Below are 22,021 nucleotides of genomic sequence, written 5' to 3'. Positions count from 1 at the left end.
ATGGAATCTTTAATAGGAAAGCCCAGGAAAACTGCACAGAGTAATTGAGTTCAAATAAAACGTAAGACCATATCAAATCCAAACCAGAAAACAGAACTCGCCTCAGAAACATTCCTGCATAAAAACTCAAATATCACCCCTACATTACATTACAAAGCATCTGAACAAACATGAAGGGGCACCGCTCTCCTCTCCTGCACTCCCAAATAGTCTTTCTACTAAACCATCACTCGATTGGTGGAAAAGTAAGACATGCTAAAGCTGTGAATCATAACAAGATTCTTGGAGACGTGCAGACCAATGACTACCAAATTGGAATTATTTTTCAGTCTAAGGCCAAGCTGTGCTGCTCCTGTCGTCGCTCCCGCTGTGTTCTTATCTCCTATTGACAAGAGCTGCAGCCACATGTTTCCGCCGGGAAGTAGGTGTGGAATGAAACTGTCCCATCCGAGCTTGCGAGTAGCACCGTCATTGCGCTGCTTTTCAGAACTCGGCAGCAATTGCACTTTGGCTTGGCGCTGGTCGTAGCACGAAAATGAATAAATAAATAGATAAAAGGATTCGTGAGATAAGACTTTTTTTTAAACAAATTTCACATTTAATAAAATGAACGTAAACGTGATAGGGTTATAACAATGTCAATTGACATAAAACAAACAGGTATTTGATCGACGGAAGCCGAATGTTACAAGCAGCTGATAGCAAGTAAAGGGTTGCTGTCAATACTTTGCAGTAGTAAAATACATTATAGGGAATACATCAATCACTCTTAATACAGGTTTAAATGCATCATATTTTTTTTCTTGTCTAGTTCCCACCCATATTTTCCCCCATAAACCCGCCTCTGTTCCTCTTTGCAATCTTCACGTTACTGGTTGGCTTTGATTTTCCTTTTTTCATTCATTGATTTAATTTGAATTTAAACATTTATTTCCTGGTGTCTGCACTCGTGTGTACACACACACACACGCACGCACGCACACACGCACACACGCGAACACCCTATTCTTGCAGGGATACTCTTATCTGGACTCGAACCTATGAAGTCGGGGCCTGGCTCGAGCTCGGTTGACAACAGGACAGTGCAAAAGAGGTGAGGGAATGGCCTGCTCATGTGGAGTGGGCAATGGATGTGGATGCATTGGGGAATGTTTGCACATGTGCGGGAGGGTAGGAACCATAGAGGGAGTGGCATGAGCGCCTTTTCGGAGTGGGTAGTGTATTTATTTATCTTTGCGGTACATGAGCAGTGGAGACATGAAACACAGAAAAAGCTGAATTTCACAAAAAACCGCTTGGAAAGTCAACTAATAAAATACGTCATTACTTGGCAAGACTTGTCATGAGTAGAGTATTTTGCATCTTCTGATGTTGTGCTACAAACTTAGGATCGCTCTCTAACTCACTAACTGGAAGGCCCAAGGGGCATATCAACAACAACCGGCGATAATTATCTCTGAGCGCACTTAGCCGGCTGGCGCCGATTTTTATCACTGAGATAGCGTGCTATTAGCAACGCTTATCTCACCAGCGATAAAAATCCTAGCGCTAACTGGCTAACGTGAGATTATCGCTGGAAACCCAGCGATAATCTCACGTTAGCTTGTTGATAGTGACTCACAAACTTAGCCATGATATCCTCCTTCCATAGGATATCATGGCTAAGTCAGTCCTGAAGCAGGTGTTAGGAAAGTAGCGATAACAGGTGTTATCGCTACTTTTCCTGACACTATGCTTCATAGCGTGGGGCTTGATGATAGGAGAAATGTCGCTTAGCGACATTTCTCCTATCATGTCAGGTCAGGAACTCCCACTTTGCATCTTATTAGAGATGCAAAGCTGGGCGTTAGAAATCCCCACGCTAAAGCAAGGTTTCACGCGTTAGTGTGGCCTTGCTAATATAGCGATAAAATTATCGCTGCTTTTTGGCCGAAAACGGCCACTAAAGCGGCGATAATTTTTTATCGCCTCGTTGTAAATATGCCCCCAAGTCCTGTAAAAAACGTCTATTTTGTGCTGCCCTTAAAATCCTGGCGCGAAGAAGGAACAGTTATGTAACGTACATGAACTAGGAATTTGTATTTGTCCCGAATGTGCGCTCTGCTCTGCCAGGATAAAAGGACAGAAACCTCCCTGGAGCAGCCAGCTAGGCAACATACAGTGAGGTCTTCAGCCCTGAGAGCCCAGTCCAGGCGAAAAGCTAAATGCACAGGACCTAACCTTCTGCACTCTCGGTAGGGGGCCTCTGATGCATTTGTTGTCCCAGTCCTTGAAGCATTTTGGGAAATTAAAAGCATTAGGTTATATGTCAGCACTCTGTTCAGCTCGGACACACACCACTCGTGATGTGCTGCTCCTGTCCAGGTTCTGCTCTATGAATTCTGGGAGTCGTAGTCTTGAGTGTTCCATTATAAAACAAGATTACTAGTCCCAGACTTCAAAGAAAAACAAATCTGGACTGGAGCATTGCATCATGCAATGGACCTAGGAAACTTGACAGCTAAAAGAGAAAGGCTGCGTGAAAGGCTTAAATTGGTAACCATTTACACGCTTGAAGTTGTCAGTCAGTGACAGGATTTAAGAGTGTAAAATTGTTAAGCGTAACCTTTCACTCACTTTGCCACTGAAGCAGCATTCTCCTTATGAGAACGTATCGAGAACATTATTAAAGTTTATTATACTTTAAAAAAAATAATAATATAAAATATTAATGTATAATAATGCTACATATTTATGTTAAACGTAGAATAATAAAATAAAATGTTAGAGTACATTAACTAAAATGTGTTTTTAAGAATTAAGATATTTTTATTTAAAATCCCATCTGCATGTTCCAAAATCACAATAAAAATGATTTAAAAATAAAACCCATCTACTGTAAGACTGTAATTATATTTAATATTGAAAAAGATGTACTAAACATTATGAATATAATACATTTCAGTTTTTTTTAAACAAAAGTAGAAAGTTCAATTTAATGTTATTGTTAAAATAAATTTATACTACATATTATATTTATATAAATGGTTATAAACTATATATTTTTAACATTATTACATTATATACATATATTAAACTATCTTTATTTATTTATTATACATCAATATTGTTTTTATTTAACATCATTTCTTATGGGTTGTTATTTTAAGTCCCTGCTGCAGTGTCTGTGAGTGGCCATGTGTAGTGCTGCACTTACTCCAAGGCTGGGCTGGAGAATACAGTCATTACTGTCTTGGGACTTTTTCAGCTGTAGTAATTTTAGAAGTGCAGTTTGTGAATAGTAATGAGATTACTCTTTTTTGGGTTCATGTTTGTAGTTTCATGTCCCTCCCTGAACCCCTTATTATCCCTCACTAAACCGTTCACATTTATGTGTTGCTATTCCCCATTTTCTAGTCATGTGGGACTCTGCACGTAGGTTACGGAATAGTATTTTTAGTATATGTGTAGAATCACTTCAGGTACTACAAAATACAGTTCTGAGAGCAATTTTTGCAATAAAAGTTTTAATGCAACATCTCCTTCTCTGTAGCAGTTTTTGATTGGCAGAGCTTTTGACATAGCAAAAGTCTCCTAGGTGCACGTAATGCTGACAATGCCACTTTTTCTCTGGTGCTGAGATGGGAATATCACCCGACTTATATTAGAAAATGTAGTTATTTGTCCATTTTAGGTCTCAGCTATATATAGCTCTGGCTGTTTGTAGGCAGACCTATTGTTTCCCATACAAAACATACCTTTAGTGTGGGCTTTAAGTCAGCCCCTTGCTCATTACAGGATAGATGTGTTGTCTTTCTCAGTTGTCTGCTTCTGATTCACTGGCTTTCCTCCCTATTCTTGTGTTTGTTCCACTCAGGAGCATATCAGTCTCACAGTGTTCTGACTGCATACGTTGTATCCTTCCACTGTATACATGAAGGGGGCTCTTATTTAGAACTCTATGGGAATGCATGTTTCCTAGCTCTCTTACTCCATTCCAAGCCCCCACACCCACTTCTCAGTCTCCCTCAATTCTCCCTTGCCCTGCTTCATGATTCTGCCCGCCCCACTTCCCATCTCGCTTCTCACTCCTTCTCTCTCTCTCTCTATATATATATATATATATATATATATATATATATATATATATAAGATCAAAAGCAGGTGTGCTGCAAAGTTTCTGTTACTTGAGTTTGCCTGTGAACAAGGACGGGGAGTCCGAAACCGGTCAGGCTTTGATGAAATTTGAAGCAAAGTGGAGTGCTGTTCCGTTTCTCTGACTTCAATAAAGAGAGGATTACTCACCTATTTGAGCGTTCTCACTGCAAGGGCAACCTTTTCTTCTCATATTAGCGGCCGGCCCCGGTCGCGAGAACGCTCTGCCGCGAGCAACAGCGGATCTGGTGCGTCTCATAGAGGCGCGGTCGGAATGGGTGAGCCCGGATTGAAGTTACAGCATGGTGAATGGAGCAGCATGGGACTTTGAATCAACCCACTGGGGTATGTTATGTTTTAAATGATGTTCCAAGCTACGGACTTTGCAGAACTGCCGATACCATAATGCACTTGCCCTGAAAGCCCACGTGGGGCGGGACTGTTTAAGATCAAAAGCAGGTGTGCTGCAAAGTTTCTGTTACTTGATTTTGCCTGTGAACAAGGACGGGGAGTCCGAAACCGGTCAGGCTTTGATGAAATTTGAAGCAAAGTGGAGTGCTGTTCCGTTTCTCTGACTTCAATAAAGAGAGGATTACTCACCTATTTGAGCATTCTCACTGCAAGGGCAACCTTTTCTTCTCATATTAGCAGACGGCCCCGGTCGCGAGAACGCTCTGCCGCGAGCAACAGCGGATCTGGTGCGTCTAATAGAGGCGCGGTCGGAATGGGTGAGCCCGGATTGAAGTTACAGCATGGTGAATGGAGCAGCATGGGACTTTGAATCAACCCACTGGGGTATGTTATGTTTTAAATGATGTTCCAAGCTACGGACTTTGCAGAACTGCCGATACCATAATGCACTTGCCCTGAAAGCCCACGTGGGGCGGGACTGTTTAAGATCAAAAGCAGGTGTGCTGCAAAGTTTCTGTTACTTGATTTTGCCTGTGAACAAGGACGGGGAGTCCGAAACCGGTCAGGCTTTGATGAAATTTGAAGCAAAGTGGAGTGCTGTTCCGTTTCTCTGACTTCAATAAAGAGAGGATTACTCACCTATTTGAGCGTTCTCACTGCAAGGGCAACCTTTTCTTCTCATATATATATATATATATATATATTACGGCGGCATAGCACACGAATAAAAATAAAACAAATTGGGAACAGTGAAGTGGAGTCCGTCCCTTTCTTGATCGATGGTGAAGACGATCGCTTGTAGGAATGGTTTGCTGCGATATATATATATATATATATATATATATATATATATATATATATATATATATATATATATATATATTCACTGAAAAAACCATAGGTTTCAGGGGCGTTATAGTTAGTTGGACATTTCACTCGTACAAAACCATAGAAATTCCCCCGTTATAGTTAGTTCAGCTAACTATAACTCGCACGCCCGCAATGCAATGCTGATGACTGATTTTTCGTCCAATACCCTCATATATAATCATTTTGAGATACACAATGATTGCCCACTGGGGCTTTATTATTTTTCTTGAGCATGACTCAAGGTATGATTCATTAATTTAAGAGAGGAACAATAAAATTTTCCTAGGGTCTATTGAATGGACAGATAGCTAATAATGACATGTTTAATGAATTTCAGAGCTTATCCTTGAGACTATTTATCTTTCCATTGTGAAGTTCACACTGTGAAAAATAATTTAAATCAGCAATTATTTTGTTTCCAATGCTTTAAAGAACATTTCATGTTTTTGTCACATTTATTTAACTTTAAAACAACTTTTAGAGTGATGGTAACTCTTCAAGTCTGTTTTCCATTATTATTTGTCACATGATGGTCTGTTTATTTCAAGTAGATTGGCCAAACGATACCTGTTACTCGTGATCAAGGGGTTGTCCCCGAAACGCGTTGGGTTGAGTGCGAAGCAACAATAAATCACCGCTTTTGCAACATTATGGTCTTCGGCTGTTGATTGAATGAAGAAAAAGCGACAATTGTTTGGATATATATATATATATATATATATATATATATATATATATATATATATATATATATATATATATTCACTGAAAAAACCATAGGTTTCAGGGGCGTTATAGTTAGTTGGACATTTCACTCGTACAAAACCATATAAATTCCCCCGTTATAGTTAGTTCAGCTAACTATAACTCGCACGCCCGCAATGCACTGCTGATGACGTCACATATTACATCACTCATGACATGGTCAGTGACATCACTCATGACATCACTGATGACATCTCAAATGACATCACTGATGACATCATCCTGTGAATATGTGTTTTTCTGAAAATTAAATATGTGTTATAGATGTATATCGTAAGGTCGATGGAAGAATAAATGGGTAAATAAGTGTCTAAATTGATGATTTTGTTTTGTAAAATTGATTGTATAACTGACTGATTAAGTGTATCTTAGTGAATACATGGATTAATAATAATAAGATCATATTATATGTGAGTAATGTTTAAATATGTAAATATCTGTATCAGTCTCTCACTTTGTGCATAAGTGGCTGCATGGGTTGATGAGTAGCCACATGAGTGCCTATATGGGTTATTAGTTGTTTTTTTTGAGTATCAGTAGGAGTGTCTGAGTGTCTGTATGGTTTGGTGGGGGGGTTTACTTAGTGCATAGATGCATGAATGAGTGACTCACTGTTTGTATGTGTTGAAGACAGCATGTGTGCAGGACTGTATAGGTGGATGAGTGTGTGTATGGGTGTGTTAGTGAGTGAATGACTGTCTCAATAGTGTCTTTATGAGTAACTACATATGTTTTAAACTAGTATATGTGAGTATTGGTGTATATAAGTGAGTATAGAGAGTGAGAGATTGGAAGAGTTCCTGTACAAATTAGTAGGTGTTTCTATAAGTGATTGTTTAAGAGAGTAAGTATGTGTAAGTTTCTGTAGAAGTAAGTGTGGTAGTGTGTGTATAACTGTATATGCAAGTAAATGGATGTTTGATACTTTGTTTGCATGTGTGACTATGTGTGTGAATAACTCTATGGATGAGTGGCGGTGTGTAACAGGATGTATAGGTGTATGAGTACATATGATGAGTGAGTACATGTATGAGTGACAGTATAGGGACTGTTGGTGAATGAGTGGATGTATGTGTAGATCTTGTAATTACTAAATAGGTGTGTTGTAAGTGGTATTGGTATGTTCATTGTTTCGAAAATGTTAGTTTCTATTTTTGAGTATGTGTATCAAAGGTTATATTAGTGTGAGAGGAGGTCTGCCACTCTATCACAAGGATGATGTCATCAGTGATGTCATCAGTCCCCTCCCTTCACCACTGTGTAAACACGTCCTGTGGCCGTTTTAAGTTGGGAGATTAAGTTCATTTGAATCCTGAGGCTCCCTAGGGGCAAATTAGCCCACTAGGTACCTCCAGTAAGAGCCATTGCAGAGAGGTGTAAAAAAGGGCACGGCCTGCACCACCTCTCTACAACGCCGCGCAGTGGCTCTTACTAGAAGCACCTGGTGGGCCAGTTGGCCCCCAGGGTCCCTCAGGATTGAAGGGGAATTATTTCCCCAACTTAAAACGTGCCATAGGGCGTGTTTGCACAAGTCACCTCAGGCCCCGTCCCCTCTCTTCACCACTGTGTAAACGCACCCTGTGACCATTCTAAGTTGAGAGATTCAGTCCCCTTGAATCCTAAGTGTGCCTAGGCTCAAACTAGCCCACTACGTACCTCCAGTAAGCGCCACAGAGCTGCGTTGCAGAGAGGTGTTAAAAGAAGCGTGGCCTCTGAAGCCCCCTGACGCATACTGAAGGTTCCTGGTGGGCTAGTTGGCCCCCAGGGACTCCCACAGAGTACTGCAAGGAGGGGGCGTGGCCTCTGGCGCAATGCCGGTCTTTTTTTTTTTAAGAAGTGGGCTGTGTGGCCCCCCTTCTTTTTCTAATTTATTGGCCCTTGGGACCCCATTCCCCAGGGCCTGCTCCCATATTTTTTTTGGGGGGGGGAAATAAAAAGTTTGGAAGGTGGCCCCCCTCCCAAGGCCTTAATCAGCCCCGGGGACCTAATCCCCTGGGGCATGGCCTTTTTTTAAATATTGTAATTCTTTTCGAGGGGGGCTGCGTTGCCCCCCTCCTCAGGCCACTTATGGCCCCAGGGACCCCATCCCCCGGAGCAGGTTTATATATCCTCTCTTTCTCTGTCATTTCACGTCTCCTCAGTTCTTTCTCTCCTAAACAGTGGCGGCTGGTGACATTTGAAAGTGGTGAATGTAAAATTAGTGGTGGAGCACACCGCGGCGAGCGAACGCAGTGAGCGAGCTCGAATGACCTAAGGAGGGTTCGGGGGGTTCTCCTCCCGAGAAAATTTTGAAAAATAAGTGGGCAAATGGTGCATTTTCAAGATTTTTGGAAACCACTGTGCTAAAGACAAACAGGCCACTGCCTCCCCTCAAACTATCGTCAGTTCCAAGGCCTCATGAATGAACCATTCTAAATTGCAATTACTTATGATTGTCGCTCCGTTTTATTCAGATTGCATTGTGCTGCTTCTTTATACTTCTATGCAATATGTTTTATGGCACTTCACAGTAAGGGACCCTTGTTCTTCTAAAAAACTCACACCCATGGTCTCTTAATATTCCTTGGGTTTCCTTTGTCTCAAAAACACACTGTTATTAGATGTCAACCCATTTGGGTAATCAACCTTTTGTCTACCATATTCAAACAGAAATCTCTCAATAAATTAGTGGCCAGTTCGGTCAAATATAGAATCCCGGAGGTGTCTGGACGTGAGAAAACAAAGAAATGTTGATGGAAGGGGGGGGACATGGAGAGCCTGGAGCTTAAATGAGCCACATTGTACAACGATCTGGGCATGTGGATAGAGGAAAGGGAGATTGTAAATGCCATCAAGATAAAGATCAAACCTGGCATACTTTAGATTGATGCACTTGTGTCACAAGCTTGAATCACTGAATACCATACCAGGCTTATTGGCATAGTACAGGCATGTGTTTAATGAACCAAGGCCATCCTTTCTAAGCCGTAAATGAGTGAACAGCCGATTTCTAAACGTGCCCACTTGGTGGCTGAGAGCGAGGTACCTCAGTGAGCTGAAGTGCCCATGCAACAGGTTCTATATGTGTGATATCCATAAACTGAGGGCCACTGAGATGCGCCCAAATCTTTTTCTCTCACTAAATGCCAAACGTATAAAATCTTTATCAGCAGAGGCATGTGGCACCTTCGAGGAGAGGGTGCACAGCTTCCCTATACCCACGAGCCCTCAGTGCCCAGTTAGTCGCCACTGGGTGCAGACCTTGTGATGCTGCAATTTTGAAAGCGATTGAATGTATGGCAGGGACTGTGTCCAAACAGGCCTTTTGTGTATCTGCAGCAGCAGACTCGCCCCGCAACTTTTCCACAAGACTATAAACTAACAGCCTGTCCAGTGTGATACAGGTGTAAACGGCCTGAGAGGCTAGGCATAAAGTTTCCCGTGTAGAACACTCCTTCGTGGCCTGTGCAGGCCAGGTGCTCAGCTCACTGGTAACGTGGTGAAAAAGGCCTGGAGTAGTAAGTAGGGATAAGAAAAGCTGGTGAATGGGGTCACGGAAATAAAGGAAAAATGCGTCACAGGAAATATGTGGTTGGGGTAGCCGGCCCTCTTAGAAGAATCTTACTGTCTGGAAATGGGCAGCTCATTGGAGGGTGGGGAGAACAATCTTATCCCAATGGCCGCATACGGCAAAACTGGAGTGATGGTGGAGAGAGGAGAAGAGATGGGGGGAGAAACATAAGTTAGCGTTTGTTTGGGAAGTATGGAGGGCGAAGGGGGGCGAAGGTCTAGCATTGAAAGAGAGACCAAGGTACCGTGCCCTGCAAACCGTATAGCAAGGCATGGAAACGGCTTGGCGGTCAGCGTGAAGCCACTTGTTAATGGGTGTGCACTGCAGCAACTTTAAAAAATGCCCGCTTGGGCCATACCTGGGCAGGGGCTGCTGGTGAACTGCCGTGCCAACAATGCCGGCTACTCTACGGAGACTAGTCACAGAAATGATGGACGAGTCTCAATCAATCGGGGGACTGCAGTCCATGTCCAACCATGATCCTCCTTCCAGAAAGTTCCACCACAGGACATGCGCGGGAAGGGTCGAGTCTGCGCAGACTCGAACCCTCGGCTTCCTGCCTGCCAAACCCCATTCCCAACTCGTCACAGGGTGGGTCCCACCACGCTCTCTAATGAGTTGGGAAAGCTCGCCACTCTCTGATTGACGTGGAGGGTTAGCGATACCAGCCTTGGACATAAAAAGCCCGGGGCTTATTTTGCCTCCATGCCATTAGGGGGTGGAGAATGGACCCTGAAGCTAGGTCTTTGCCGAGCTCATGACATCACAGTCTTCAGGGCTGTGAGGCTGTCAGCCCGGCAAACACTTAGGCTTCTTTGGGACCACAAGGGGGAGCATGCAAGGTGAGAGTCACGTGAGTGAGTGACATGCCTCCAGCCAGCAACCACCACGAACGGCCACTGTCACTGCACGGCGGCAATATAGACTTACTATTATTTATTTAGATAGAAGATAGAAGACAAAGTAATCACAAAACAGATTTTAAAATTGAGCACGCCACTTTGGTAATGGGGCGGAGCCCCAACGCCCTCGAGGAGAAACTGCCACTGCTCCTAAAGGCAAGTTCCATGCAGAGGCACCATAGGCAGACTCCTATGGCGCCTTCTGCTATCTAGCACCACTCATTAATCCATTGAGCGAATGTGTAGCTACATGGGTTCCAGAAACAAGATTAGGGGAAACACAACAGTGAGATTATGTTATAAAAGTTGAGCACAAAGTGAGAAGGGTAGAGGGGAATCTTCACGCCAGGCACCACATAGGATCATATCTCCAGTCCCAATTGAAGGCTATTGGGATGGGAGTCATTTAGCCTACACTCACTGATTTATCACTACAGCAGAACTTGCGACTGCATTGAACATAAGAGATATTATTCTAACAGGTATGCCAGCATGTACCATCTCTATAACTCGAAATACATTTTATTTTCTGCCGCGCTAGATTTAGATTAGCACTTACAGTAGCAAAATGAGGGCAGGATTGGTATATACTTTTCTCCGCAACCATGTTAGAGTGGTTCTCCTTTACACTCTTGGTCAACTTTGTTGCTGCAGCCGTTTTATTTATCTTTATAATGGTTACAATTCATATCGTGTGTACTAGTCTAGGATTCTGATTATAAATACATTTTAAAAACGTGTCTATTGTGTCCCCGTGTTCCTGAGTGTGTAATTCTTTAGTGAAAGAGGATTTGGTGTTCCACTAACTATACCTGTCATGTCTCATGGGATTGATCACTACCTTGCACTCATCTTTTTTCAATTACTACCCAATGGGGTTATGGAATGGTTGCAGTTCAACTCGTTTTCTGATTCGGGTTGGCACATTGACTAAGTTAATAAACGCGAACTAGAAAGATGGCAGCGTAATCAAAGTAAAGCTACGTTTTTTTTTTACCAGACCCTGCCTAGAGTGGCCTCGGGACACGATTCATATCTCTCCTTTGTCACCAATGCCCTGCACCGATATTTATTACCTAGGATGAGATTGAACTTTTTTCCCCTCATGGCAGGTTACCCAGCACAAGCATATTCCTTAAATTATTTATCGCTATGCCCTTGTGATGACTGATCCCCACACATTTATTTTTCTGCAATTTTTATAAAACGGAAAGAACATTTTTATTCCTCCCTTTGTTAACAAAACTGAGTTTATCATCCCATTCTTCAGCCCTTGCAGTTATCAATACACTGAAAACACCTTTCGTCTGTTTTATGACTGCAAACGTTTTATATTCCGTTCTGCGAACTAGGAAAGGTTCTTCAGAGAGGGGGGTTGTTTTATTGGATCAGTTTTAATAGATTGTTTTTAATTGTTTAATGAATGGCTGTAAGGATGTTAATGGAGTTTACTGTAGGATTGGGCAGAGCTTCCGTAGGAGTGGAGCTGTATTAACTCATTCGTCCTCTTAAAAACATGTTTTTACTATCTTTTGTTCTGAAAATGAATTGTCGCCTTGTTTTTTATACCCTAGTAATGTGCGTTTTTAGCAATGGATATGTTTGAGACCATTGTTATTTTAACAATTGATCACTCAATTGTTGTATTTTAACATGTATTTGCATATTTCTTTTACTGTGTTTTCTTATTGAACTTTTTTGCATTTATCAAATGGGAAAAAAGATGATTGAAATTGACTAAGTTTTTCGTGCCAGGGGGGTTCTAGAAAACCGACCTCTGTGTTTCTAGAAAAGTTGAGGAAACGTATCAGAAATACCTTGAGGTGAGGCTGTCTCTCCCTACTTTTCTCCCAAGAGCCTTCTCACTGCTTTATTTCCCCTGAGCCTTTGATCCCCCTGATGCTCCCAGGCATCCTCTCACCTTCAGCTCAGTCTTTCACTCTCCCTTTTACTTCTGGATCTTCAAGTACACAGTTGCTTTGTAGCTGGTTTTGTGCTATTTAACCCGCTTTTCCCCATGTATACAGACATTACCAGCAACTGGCAAATACAAATCCTGCCATGGCTGATTTAATCCCTCTTCCTCATCCTTCAAATGTTGGTTAATTGGGTATCATCAAAATGGGTAGCAGAAACATACAACTTACATAGCGTCAGCCAGTAAAACTGTGGTGGCAAGCACTGTGTAAAAATCAAGATGCTGGTATTTCTCACCCTCCCACAGACCTTCCACTGTTCATCATCCTTCTTGCCACAGTACTTCAGCTTTCTCCAAAAAGCCATTCACTTTTTTTTCCCTCTCTTCTTCTATCCCTCACTCTTCTTGTCAGTCCTTCTTGCCACACATCTCCTCTTCCTCCCTTTAATCCTTTCATCTTTTCTCAATGGTTCTCTGCTCACCTTTTCACAATCTATTTCCCTTATGTCCAGTTCTTAATTTGTAACCAATAATAAGTGGTAAGGCCCAAGGGAGTTCACGGCACGCCACTGTACCTTGTGCAACCCGCCAGCGCTGGCAAATGTCAGTGCTCTGTTACCCTATGACCATAACACTAAAAAAAAAATGTCCCATTTTGGATTGATCCATGTCACCAAAGCTGTTAGAACAGACAGGATGAGTATTTCTATTCGAATTTACATTTATAATGATATTTTAAATAATCTATGGAATTACTCTTCTGAAGAATAGACTGATAGTGCAACCATGATTGTCAGGAATAAGTGCTGGTGTTGATAAATAAGCACTGCTTCTGCCCCAGCTGCCTTCCTCTTTTGCTTCCATATGCTCTTCTCTTTTCCTTGCGTCTCATTTGGTGCTCCTCTCTACGTTTGTCTACCCAGGGTTTAGCCCTCCTTTTCTAACCCATAATCCTCTTCATTCTTCCTGCATTTTTTCACCACAGGTTTTTGTCTCTCGCCAATTTCTCTTCTTGGTTCTTCACTCTCTTTCCCTAATCTGGTGGCGTAATGAAACTTGAGTCCCCCCACTTCTTGCAAAGTACATGGAGGCCCCCACCTACCAACCATTTTGCTGCAACACCAACAAACCGAGTGTATCAAGCCAACACTAACTGGTCTCAGACCCAGTCAGGATACTGTGCTGAGGGGACCTTTTGGTGCTAAGGGCCACCCCTGCAATGCGGGGGCTGCAGGGGCTAATGCTACACCGCGGGGCTCATCCCTTTTCTCTTCCTGATACTCACCACACACAGATTGTTCACTGTTGCTCTCACTCCTTCCTCCAGAACCTACACTTAAGAGATCACCTGTCCATCAAAGAATTGACCTAGATGAGCAGTTCAGGTATTCTTCCTTAGAACTGATTTTTGAATCCCAGGATGCTCTGCTACCATATGCCAGCTGTTAGGAGGGGAAACATCTGGAGTAACGCAGGAAGAGCCATGCGTTCCAGAATACCGCAAGCGTAACCATGCTTGCCTGAACAACAAATCTGCCTTAACCACGCATAATGGTGGGTAAGGCAGATAGCGCTCCAGTGTTCAGGTTGGCCGGAAAGCGTCGGAACAGGAAGCTCCGGATGCAGAACAGGTAAGTGGGGCTAGGGCTGGGTTGGGGGGGATTTTTTAGAGGTGGAGGTCGCCTATCGAGGTCAGGGCGAGGGGCACGGGGTACTTTTGGAAAGGGGGCAGGTTTTTAGTGTTCAGGGTGGGGAGAGGGTGTCAGGTTAGTTTTAAGGAGTGGGTTTGAGTTTTTTTTTTTAGGAGATGGGCAGTTTTAGGGCTCAGGGCGGTGAAATGGATTGCAGTAGTTTTGGAAAGGGGAAAGTTTTTAGGGCTCAGGGCGGGGGGAGGGGGTAGAGGTACTTTTAGGGACAGCTGGGGGGTGGGGTCAGGGTAGAACATGGTAAAAGGCATGGTTTTAGGCAGAGGCGTAGCTAGAGCTTGTGGCGCCCGGGGCTATCCCTCAGATTGCCGCCCCTGGGGAAGGGGGGGTTGCTGGGGAAAAAGGACGGCGAGCACTTGAAAGAGGTCCGAGAGACACGTAGTATCGCCGCTAATAGTTACCTCAATCATGCAAGTTACATGCACATACATGACACGCTCCAAGGCTACACAGTTGAATACACCAGTGACTGGCAGTACAAAAGAGAACACACAGACTGCATGATCTATCTGAGGACTCAGAAAAACTGCATGTGACATCCATCAGAAAGCTGCGTGAATAATTACCTGGTAATCCCCTCAGCACAATGTAAACATGCACACATGACACTGTTCAGGGATCCATCATCTACAGCTGACATTAAATTACCATTCATCATGGTCCCCCCATTAAAGCAGTGCACTTTGTGATCTGCATGGTACATGTTCTTTGCAGCAGGCACATTAACCCTCTGTGCTACCTTTCCAGGAGCCAACCCTTCCACTAGACAAAACTCCGATCTCTCTCTAGGAAGAAAATTAATCACCGAAGTTATCATGACATTTTTATTGTTTCTGAAAATTGCTGGAGGCCAGGAATCAGGCAGCAAGTAATTTTTAAACCATAATATACTTGCAAACACTACGCACCCACCCGAAATAGGTACCCAGTGCAGTCACACCGTTCGCATCGCCCTAACCTGCTCAAGGTTCATGTGACCTCAGTGACAGAGTCACAGTCACTGGATCACTGTTGCTCTAGGGTGTGCTGCTTCGTAGGCCTGCCCGCAAGACTGGAAATGAACTTCAGTATGGATTGTGGTGGACAGGCCTTCAAGGTTAACCCACAATTGACACCCCAAGGGTACACCTGCTTGTGCGAAGACATCAAGCCTTCTAAGGTCTAGTGGGGCCTTCAAAGGTCTAGCATGGGAATGTGCTCCCTCAGTAGAGTGGTCTGGTGGACTGGTCATGAAGGCTGAACCCGGTTCCCCAGTTCCAAATTCGACAGCTCTGGCCATAGTGACACAGCCTCTCCCCCACTGAACACCATACTTCCCCACTGAGAGAAACTCGCACTGCCTTCAGCTATAACCTAATTGTGCCCGCTATAAACACTTGGATGTGGCTCAATTCAAATTATGCACTTGAAAAGAGTAATATGCTGCCTCAAAAAAAAAGTAAAAGCAACCACTCATAGGGAATGCAATATTAAGTAAAGCATGTGAAAAGTAAGCAGAAACAACATGGTTACCTTAACAATCTCTCACTCACTATTCAGAAATCAGCGAGTGGTTTTACCTGAAAAGTTAAGGACATGACTAAAGGGCCCTGAAGGGAACCGTTTCAAAGTCCATTGCTTATATCCTTACAAAACGTAAGCAGTATGGTTTAAAAAGACCACATTCATAAACAGAGCCATGGTACACATTTTGTTTTCCAATCCACCCATCAACCAGGTATTGCAGTACCTCCAGCAATGGTGCACTCCCCACCTGGGGACAACAATGCTGTTCAAAGAAAGACGAGAAAACAAAAGTAGCGCTTCACTGCAAAGTCTGTAAAGTGAGGCTGATGTGTTTGGATGTAAATAAAACCAATCTGGCCACTTTGCAACCACTCTGTTTTGCTTTATTTAGTTATGTATTTATTTTTCATATTTAAAACCTTTTATTTCTCTCCATACCGCTGCACTTTGGAATAGAAAAATGTCGGAAAAAAGGGCATTTGTCGCAAGAGTGTTTTTCTTTTTTTGGATCCATTTCACAGGGAAGCAACTAAATGAAAGAAGGAAAGAGAGGTTGTGAACCGTTTCTTCAAGTCACGGTTTTCAGTAAGTGAGGAGCAAGACAGAAAGAAAGGGAATAATAAGAAGAGAGGGGGGGACAGCTGCCAGCACAAAAATAAAGAGTCCTATTCCTTCTCTGCCCGTACCCGAACATCCAGGAAAGCAAGCCAAGCCTTATCTGAATGCCTTTGTACGCCCCCAAAATAGTGCCGCCAGGGGCGGACCGCCCCCACCGCCCCACCTTAGCTACGCCACTGCCTCAGTGGGTAGCTAGGAACTAACTCCCGCCCAGAGCCCTGGGCTTTTTATTCAGTCGCTCACGTGGTCTCAAATCCGTCGAGCCCACTTACATAATCTTTATTCTGGGGGTGTTTGCTGACAGCTCTTCCCCCTATCGTAGCGAGAGGCGTGGGCTGCCCCATCGTCTCTCGCGATACTACAAAGCCCTAACACTCGTAAAGCGTGGTTGGCACACTGTAAACATGTTTAGATCATTTATAAGAGCCCCATCATAAACACTGGAATTGAAGCCCCACGCATGTTACCAGACTCAGGCCATCGTCGATTGCCCACTTGTTGCATTTCAGGGAAGATATTTACGCAGCACAGCTTTCAAATTTCACCAGCAACCCTGAGGGTGAGGGGTTTCACTTGAGGGAAATTAAAATATTATTAACAGTGTCAGGGCTAAATCCAAACCATTCAAATCATCTCACTTTTAAACCAAAGCACAAACTGGTGAAGCTACACTTCAGAAAGCAGCCCAGCTAGTGTTCCTCAAACGTGCAATAAAAAGCTGGCAATCAATCCACATCAAGGCGGTAAAACATGAAAAATTGAATTTCTTTCAACACAGAGCCTAGTCAGATGCCAGAATGATATCACTTAGCATTTCACTCCTCTGGCGATCTCAATGTGCCCAGCAAGCAGCCGCGGTGCGTCCATTGGGGCGTAGGGGCGTAGCCCCACCAGCCCTGGACCCGCGTTAAAGAATTTCAATTAAAATAAATCAAGTTTTAATAAATATTACTTACCATTTTACACGGCGCCGCTGCGCCGGGCAGCACCCGACTTTATCGGGAGTGTGCAGGGGGGGGGGGGGCGGGCCGGGCTGGCTGGTGTCTGTGTTTAAAAAAATACGTTTTTATCCCCGCATGTATGCTCCGGGCAGCAACTTGCCCGAGCATGCGCACCCAGGCCGGCCCCATTAGCTAGTAGGGGGGGGGGGGTGCAGGACCTGCTGGCGGCAGCGCTGGCAGCAAAAGGGCCGACAGGGCGAGGAGTCACTGTGCCCTCCAAGCCAATCCTGGTGCTGCATGCAGCGCCACTGCGCCAGGATTGGCCGGTCACCGCAGGGGCGGGCAATTGGATGCCGAGAGCGTGACGACGTAAGTAACGGTCGGGTTCACTAACTTGAACTTCACTCTGTCTCGACTGACTGACTCGTGCGTGCGCGTCGCTGCCTGAGCCCAGCCTCGTGGTCGTGAGGGACGGTGTGTGTGCGCAGGACCTTCATTAGTTCCCCTATAGACAGGTAAGATTATTCTCTCTCACCCTACACACTGACCTCTGTCTTCGTCTCTCTCCACTTTCTCTCGTTCTCTCTGCTAAGTTACCATCCATGTTGCCCCATCTCGCACTCTGTCTTTAACATTTCTTGTTTCTTTACATATCTATGTATCTCTATTTCTCGTGTCTGTGTTTTACGCTTGTCTCTCCGCTGTTGAAAATGTTGTAGCTTCAGGAGCATCTCATTCTCTTGTTGTGACATTTTCTTTTGCCCCCCAGGCAGCAAATCACTCTGGTCTCCCCCCCCCCCCCCCTCATAATCTATTTCCCATTTTCTGGTTTTCCAGCGCGGCGAGTTCATGCAAATGTCAAGAGCGCAATGGAAATATATATGACTCCACTCCATCCAACAAACTAAAGGAAAATACTTGTCATTTTCAACACCAAACGCTCAAGCTTTCGAAAACGAGACACCTGTTGCATTGCAAATGCTTGCTTAGTTTGGTCCAGCAATAAACTTCCTTCTCACACTCGGGTGGCAGCACACGAAGCTTTCAGCTCTCATGCCGCCGGGCTAGCCGAAGCCATAGGCAGGGGCGGTGGGTGAGATTTCATAGGTGCAGAAACCTTTCCAAACCACCGCTGCGGCGGCGGCCGACTGTCCCGCTCTGCCTGATCATGACTCGTGCGTGCGCCATTCAAGCTTCTTTTGGGTATAAACCGGGATCACAAATTGCACCGCTGTACACGTGGGCTGTGCCCAGCAGGCTGCTGAGGAAAAACGTTCAAACAGATAGCATTTCTAGTTTTTAAAGTTAGAATAGTAAATAACGCAGGGGTCTCAAACCTTTTCTGTAACCAGAGCTTCTTATGTTCAATAAAAGTTTTCCCGAGCTACTAATGTTGTTGGCCTTGTAATAGCAACGACATGAGACAAGATGATATAGGTGGTGGCCACGCTATTCAACATTACTGACAGCTCAGTGCATAAGGCACTGGCAGGGTTGCCAGCAATAACTTTAAAAAGTCTGTCAATTTGGAATCTTTTTACATAGGAAGTGCTTAACAGCTGTAGCTGAAATGCTTATGGCACTAAGGTAACAGTATTATTAATATGTCTCCCCAATGCTACATGTTTTATCACTTGACTTTAAAAGTATTTTTGAAATCCAACCATTTTTCTCCAAAAATCTTATGACTTGAGCTCTGAAAATAATTTTTTTTTCTCGAATAAACACTTTTTCGATTTAGTAGAGTACGCTTTCCCCCCCGGAAAGCTACTCAAAAGGAGCTGGAGAGCTACTGGTAGGACAAGCCTGAAATAACGCTATAGTCCAAAATGTTTCAGGAAGACACCAGGTTATATTTTGATTGGTGTTTGGCCTTGCGTATTGCTATTCCCGAAGAGGAAAGATAAATTAATATCAAAAAAATTGTGCCAGCAGTGTGTTTGTCTTTTACTGTGACAAGCACGCGTGTGGCGCACGCACGCACCGCTCCCGGGCTTGCTGGAGTTATAGCTTCTGACATAATTCCAGCCGCTTCATGTAGATTTACAGAAAGGTAGCAAAGTCAGACCCTTGCAAGAATTCAAATGCTGACATAAAATGGGCCCTGACATAACCAGAGAGGCTATTTTCAAAGCACTGAATCATTAGAATGCTTAAATAATTTGTGATCACGCTGGGGGGCACCAAAATGTGCAAGTGGGATTTATACAGAACATGGAGACTTTTGACGCATTTGTGTTTTAAACAAGGATTCCACACTCAGTTGCCCAATCCACTCCCCCTCTTTACCCATTTTTATTCTTCCATCTTTCTGTATCCTTTCATCTCTCTTGCTCACTATGTCTTCCATCTCCTCTTTATCCCCTCCATGCCTTCCTTCTTTCTAGCTCATCTTCCTTAACCTCTCTTCCACCCTGCTTTCGCCTCCTTTTTTTCATTCTCCTTCACCCAATGTTTAGTCGCTCACTTGCACCCTATACTTTTTACTCTCTTCTAACTCAAATTCCCACTCTCTCTTTCTATATCATTTCTCTTTCTCCCTCCTTTTAGCTCTTCCTCATCTCTTATTTTAACATTTTTAGGTCTCGCTTGAACGATCTATTGTGCACAAAACCAATGCTTACAGAGGGCTTTGAATCGACTTATTTCTCATGATTGTATGACTTTCTTGCCTCTTTTGCGTGTTTCTTACTCAATGGCTTTCATTCCTTTTCTTGTGTTTGCCCATCCTCTTGAGCATAACTGTTTTACAGTGTTTCTGACTGGATGAGCTGCATCCTTCCACTGTTTCTATTCAGGGAACAACTTAAAAAAATGTTTTTTTAAATCACCCCATGGAAGTGCATGTGTTTTCTTGTTGCCTTTTCCGTGTGCTGCTTTCCCCTCACATCCCCACCCTGCACTCTCTGTGTTGTTGCCCCAAGCATGTCCATTTTTTGCTCTACCCCACTCTGTCCTCCACAGACTTTTAAATGTTCTTCCCACCTCTCCCTAGCTCCGACGTTGTTTGTCTCCCTCACCATTTAAAAAAAATATAATAATTTGTTTTCGAAGGGCCCCGGAGCTTTAATTTGCTACTGAGCTGCTCCTTTCTCTGTAATGCATTTGCACACACTTTAAAATATACAGTAAATTAAAAGTAAAGAAAACAAGCATTGGGATAGCCAATAGGTTTTGCCTTTGGGACCTTATAAGTGATGCACCAGTGACGCATTTATTTTTAGTGCCCCATATTTCCAAGGCAGGAAAAGCAACCCTGCGTGACTTTTACTGGTCTTGTAAATATGGCCCAATTGCACACAGCACTTTACGTGAAAGGGACGTTCCATGAGTGTTGCTGTGGGTGTTCCCACGCATAACCCATGGAACCAGACACATTTCCAGATTTACGAGGAAATGTGTCTGAATGCTACGCCACCCCAGGGGAGGCGTAGGGAGGGGCAACTTGGAGAAATGTATTAATTTCTCCTCTTTCTATGCATGTTGCATTCTGCAGCACGCATAGAAACAGGATATTACCTCTGGTGATTGTTTATGTACAGGAAGGTGTCCCTTCCTGCACATAAACAATCAGTAAAACAATGACGTTTTGCAAGTTCTATGTGTGCTAATGCAGCACACTTAGAAGTTGAAAAACACCATTTCTGATTGTTTACATGCAGGAAGGGTTACTTCCTGCACATAAACAATCTCCCCACGACACAGGCATCCTTGCACCATGGTGCAAATGTGCCTGTGCAGGCGTATGGCAGCAGTTTGTGCGCCAGCACAGGGGGAAGCACAGAGATGCAACATATTGTTGTAAATATGTCGCATCCCTGTGCTTCGAAAGTGACTCAGTGCGGCGCAGCCAAATGGCTTGCGACACACAGTCAATTTTCTTGCAAATCTGCCCCATGGAGACAATGATTCATACGTGTAAATCAGTGTATAGAAAATGTTACACAAGGCAAATGCGACTACAGGGTGTAGGATTCACATGTTATTCATACTGGTAGGCATTTTTAAAGAGTGCTTGGTCTGGAGAAGCACAAACTCAGGATTCAGAACATAACAGTGGTTAGCATTGACTTTAACAATAAAAATGTATTTCCACCCAAATAAACCTTTTTAGCAGGATTAGGATAATGAAAGACTTGAAATAAACATATGTTTCTAACTTGTATCATGCAGCTTGCAAGCAGCTCTTTGATGACAGTTTATAGGTCACTGTGCTAGATTACGGTTGTCACTTATGAACTGCACAGTAACAAAAGAATCTGTGACTAAAGCAGTAACCCACTAACCTAGGCACATAAAAAATGTTTTTCAAAATGCATGGTACACGTTCTTTGCAGTAGGCATATCAACCCTCTGTGCTACATTAGATAAGTCAAAGCTGCCACTTGACACAACTCTCATCTCTCTCCAGCAGGTACATTAATCACCGACGTAATCTTGACACTTTTATTGTTGCTGGAAAACTGCTGATTCTACAAGGAACTTTTTTGTGCTTTTAAAATTACTGCCTGAGGACCCCCCTGGGAATGTGACCACAGTTTGGGAAACACTGCTTTATACCATTTATATTTGGGGTACTTGCGTGGACCTATGTGAAGTGTGTGTACAAAGTTCAGCTCAACCAGAATCACGGTAACAGCGCATTGCGCTGCCTCTTTTATATTCAGTATATTGTAAGACTGTTTTTCTTCCCCCGCCTT

At 43.6% G+C, this 22,021-nt stretch overlaps 1 protein-coding gene across 1 annotated transcript in view; it reads right to left on the bottom strand.

Annotated features, from left to right (window-relative positions):
- Positions 1 to 382: 382 nt before the first annotated feature.
- Positions 383 to 22,021, bottom strand: part of LOC146860841 (uncharacterized) — a 915,295-nt gene continuing 893,656 nt past the window's right edge. Inside the window, exon 42 of the mRNA XM_085646176.1 lies at positions 383 to 518. Coding sequence (XP_085502302.1) covers positions 383 to 518 — 136 coding nt within the window. The remainder of the gene's footprint in view (positions 519 to 22,021) is intronic.

The sequence above is a fragment of the Triturus cristatus genome, chromosome 3_1, assembly GCF_964204655.1.
Source record: "Triturus cristatus chromosome 3_1, aTriCri1.1, whole genome shotgun sequence".
Lineage (NCBI taxonomy): Eukaryota > Metazoa > Chordata > Amphibia > Caudata > Salamandridae > Triturus > Triturus cristatus.
Note: the sequence above shows the minus strand (reverse complement) of the source record. Positions and strands in the feature narration are given on the sequence as shown.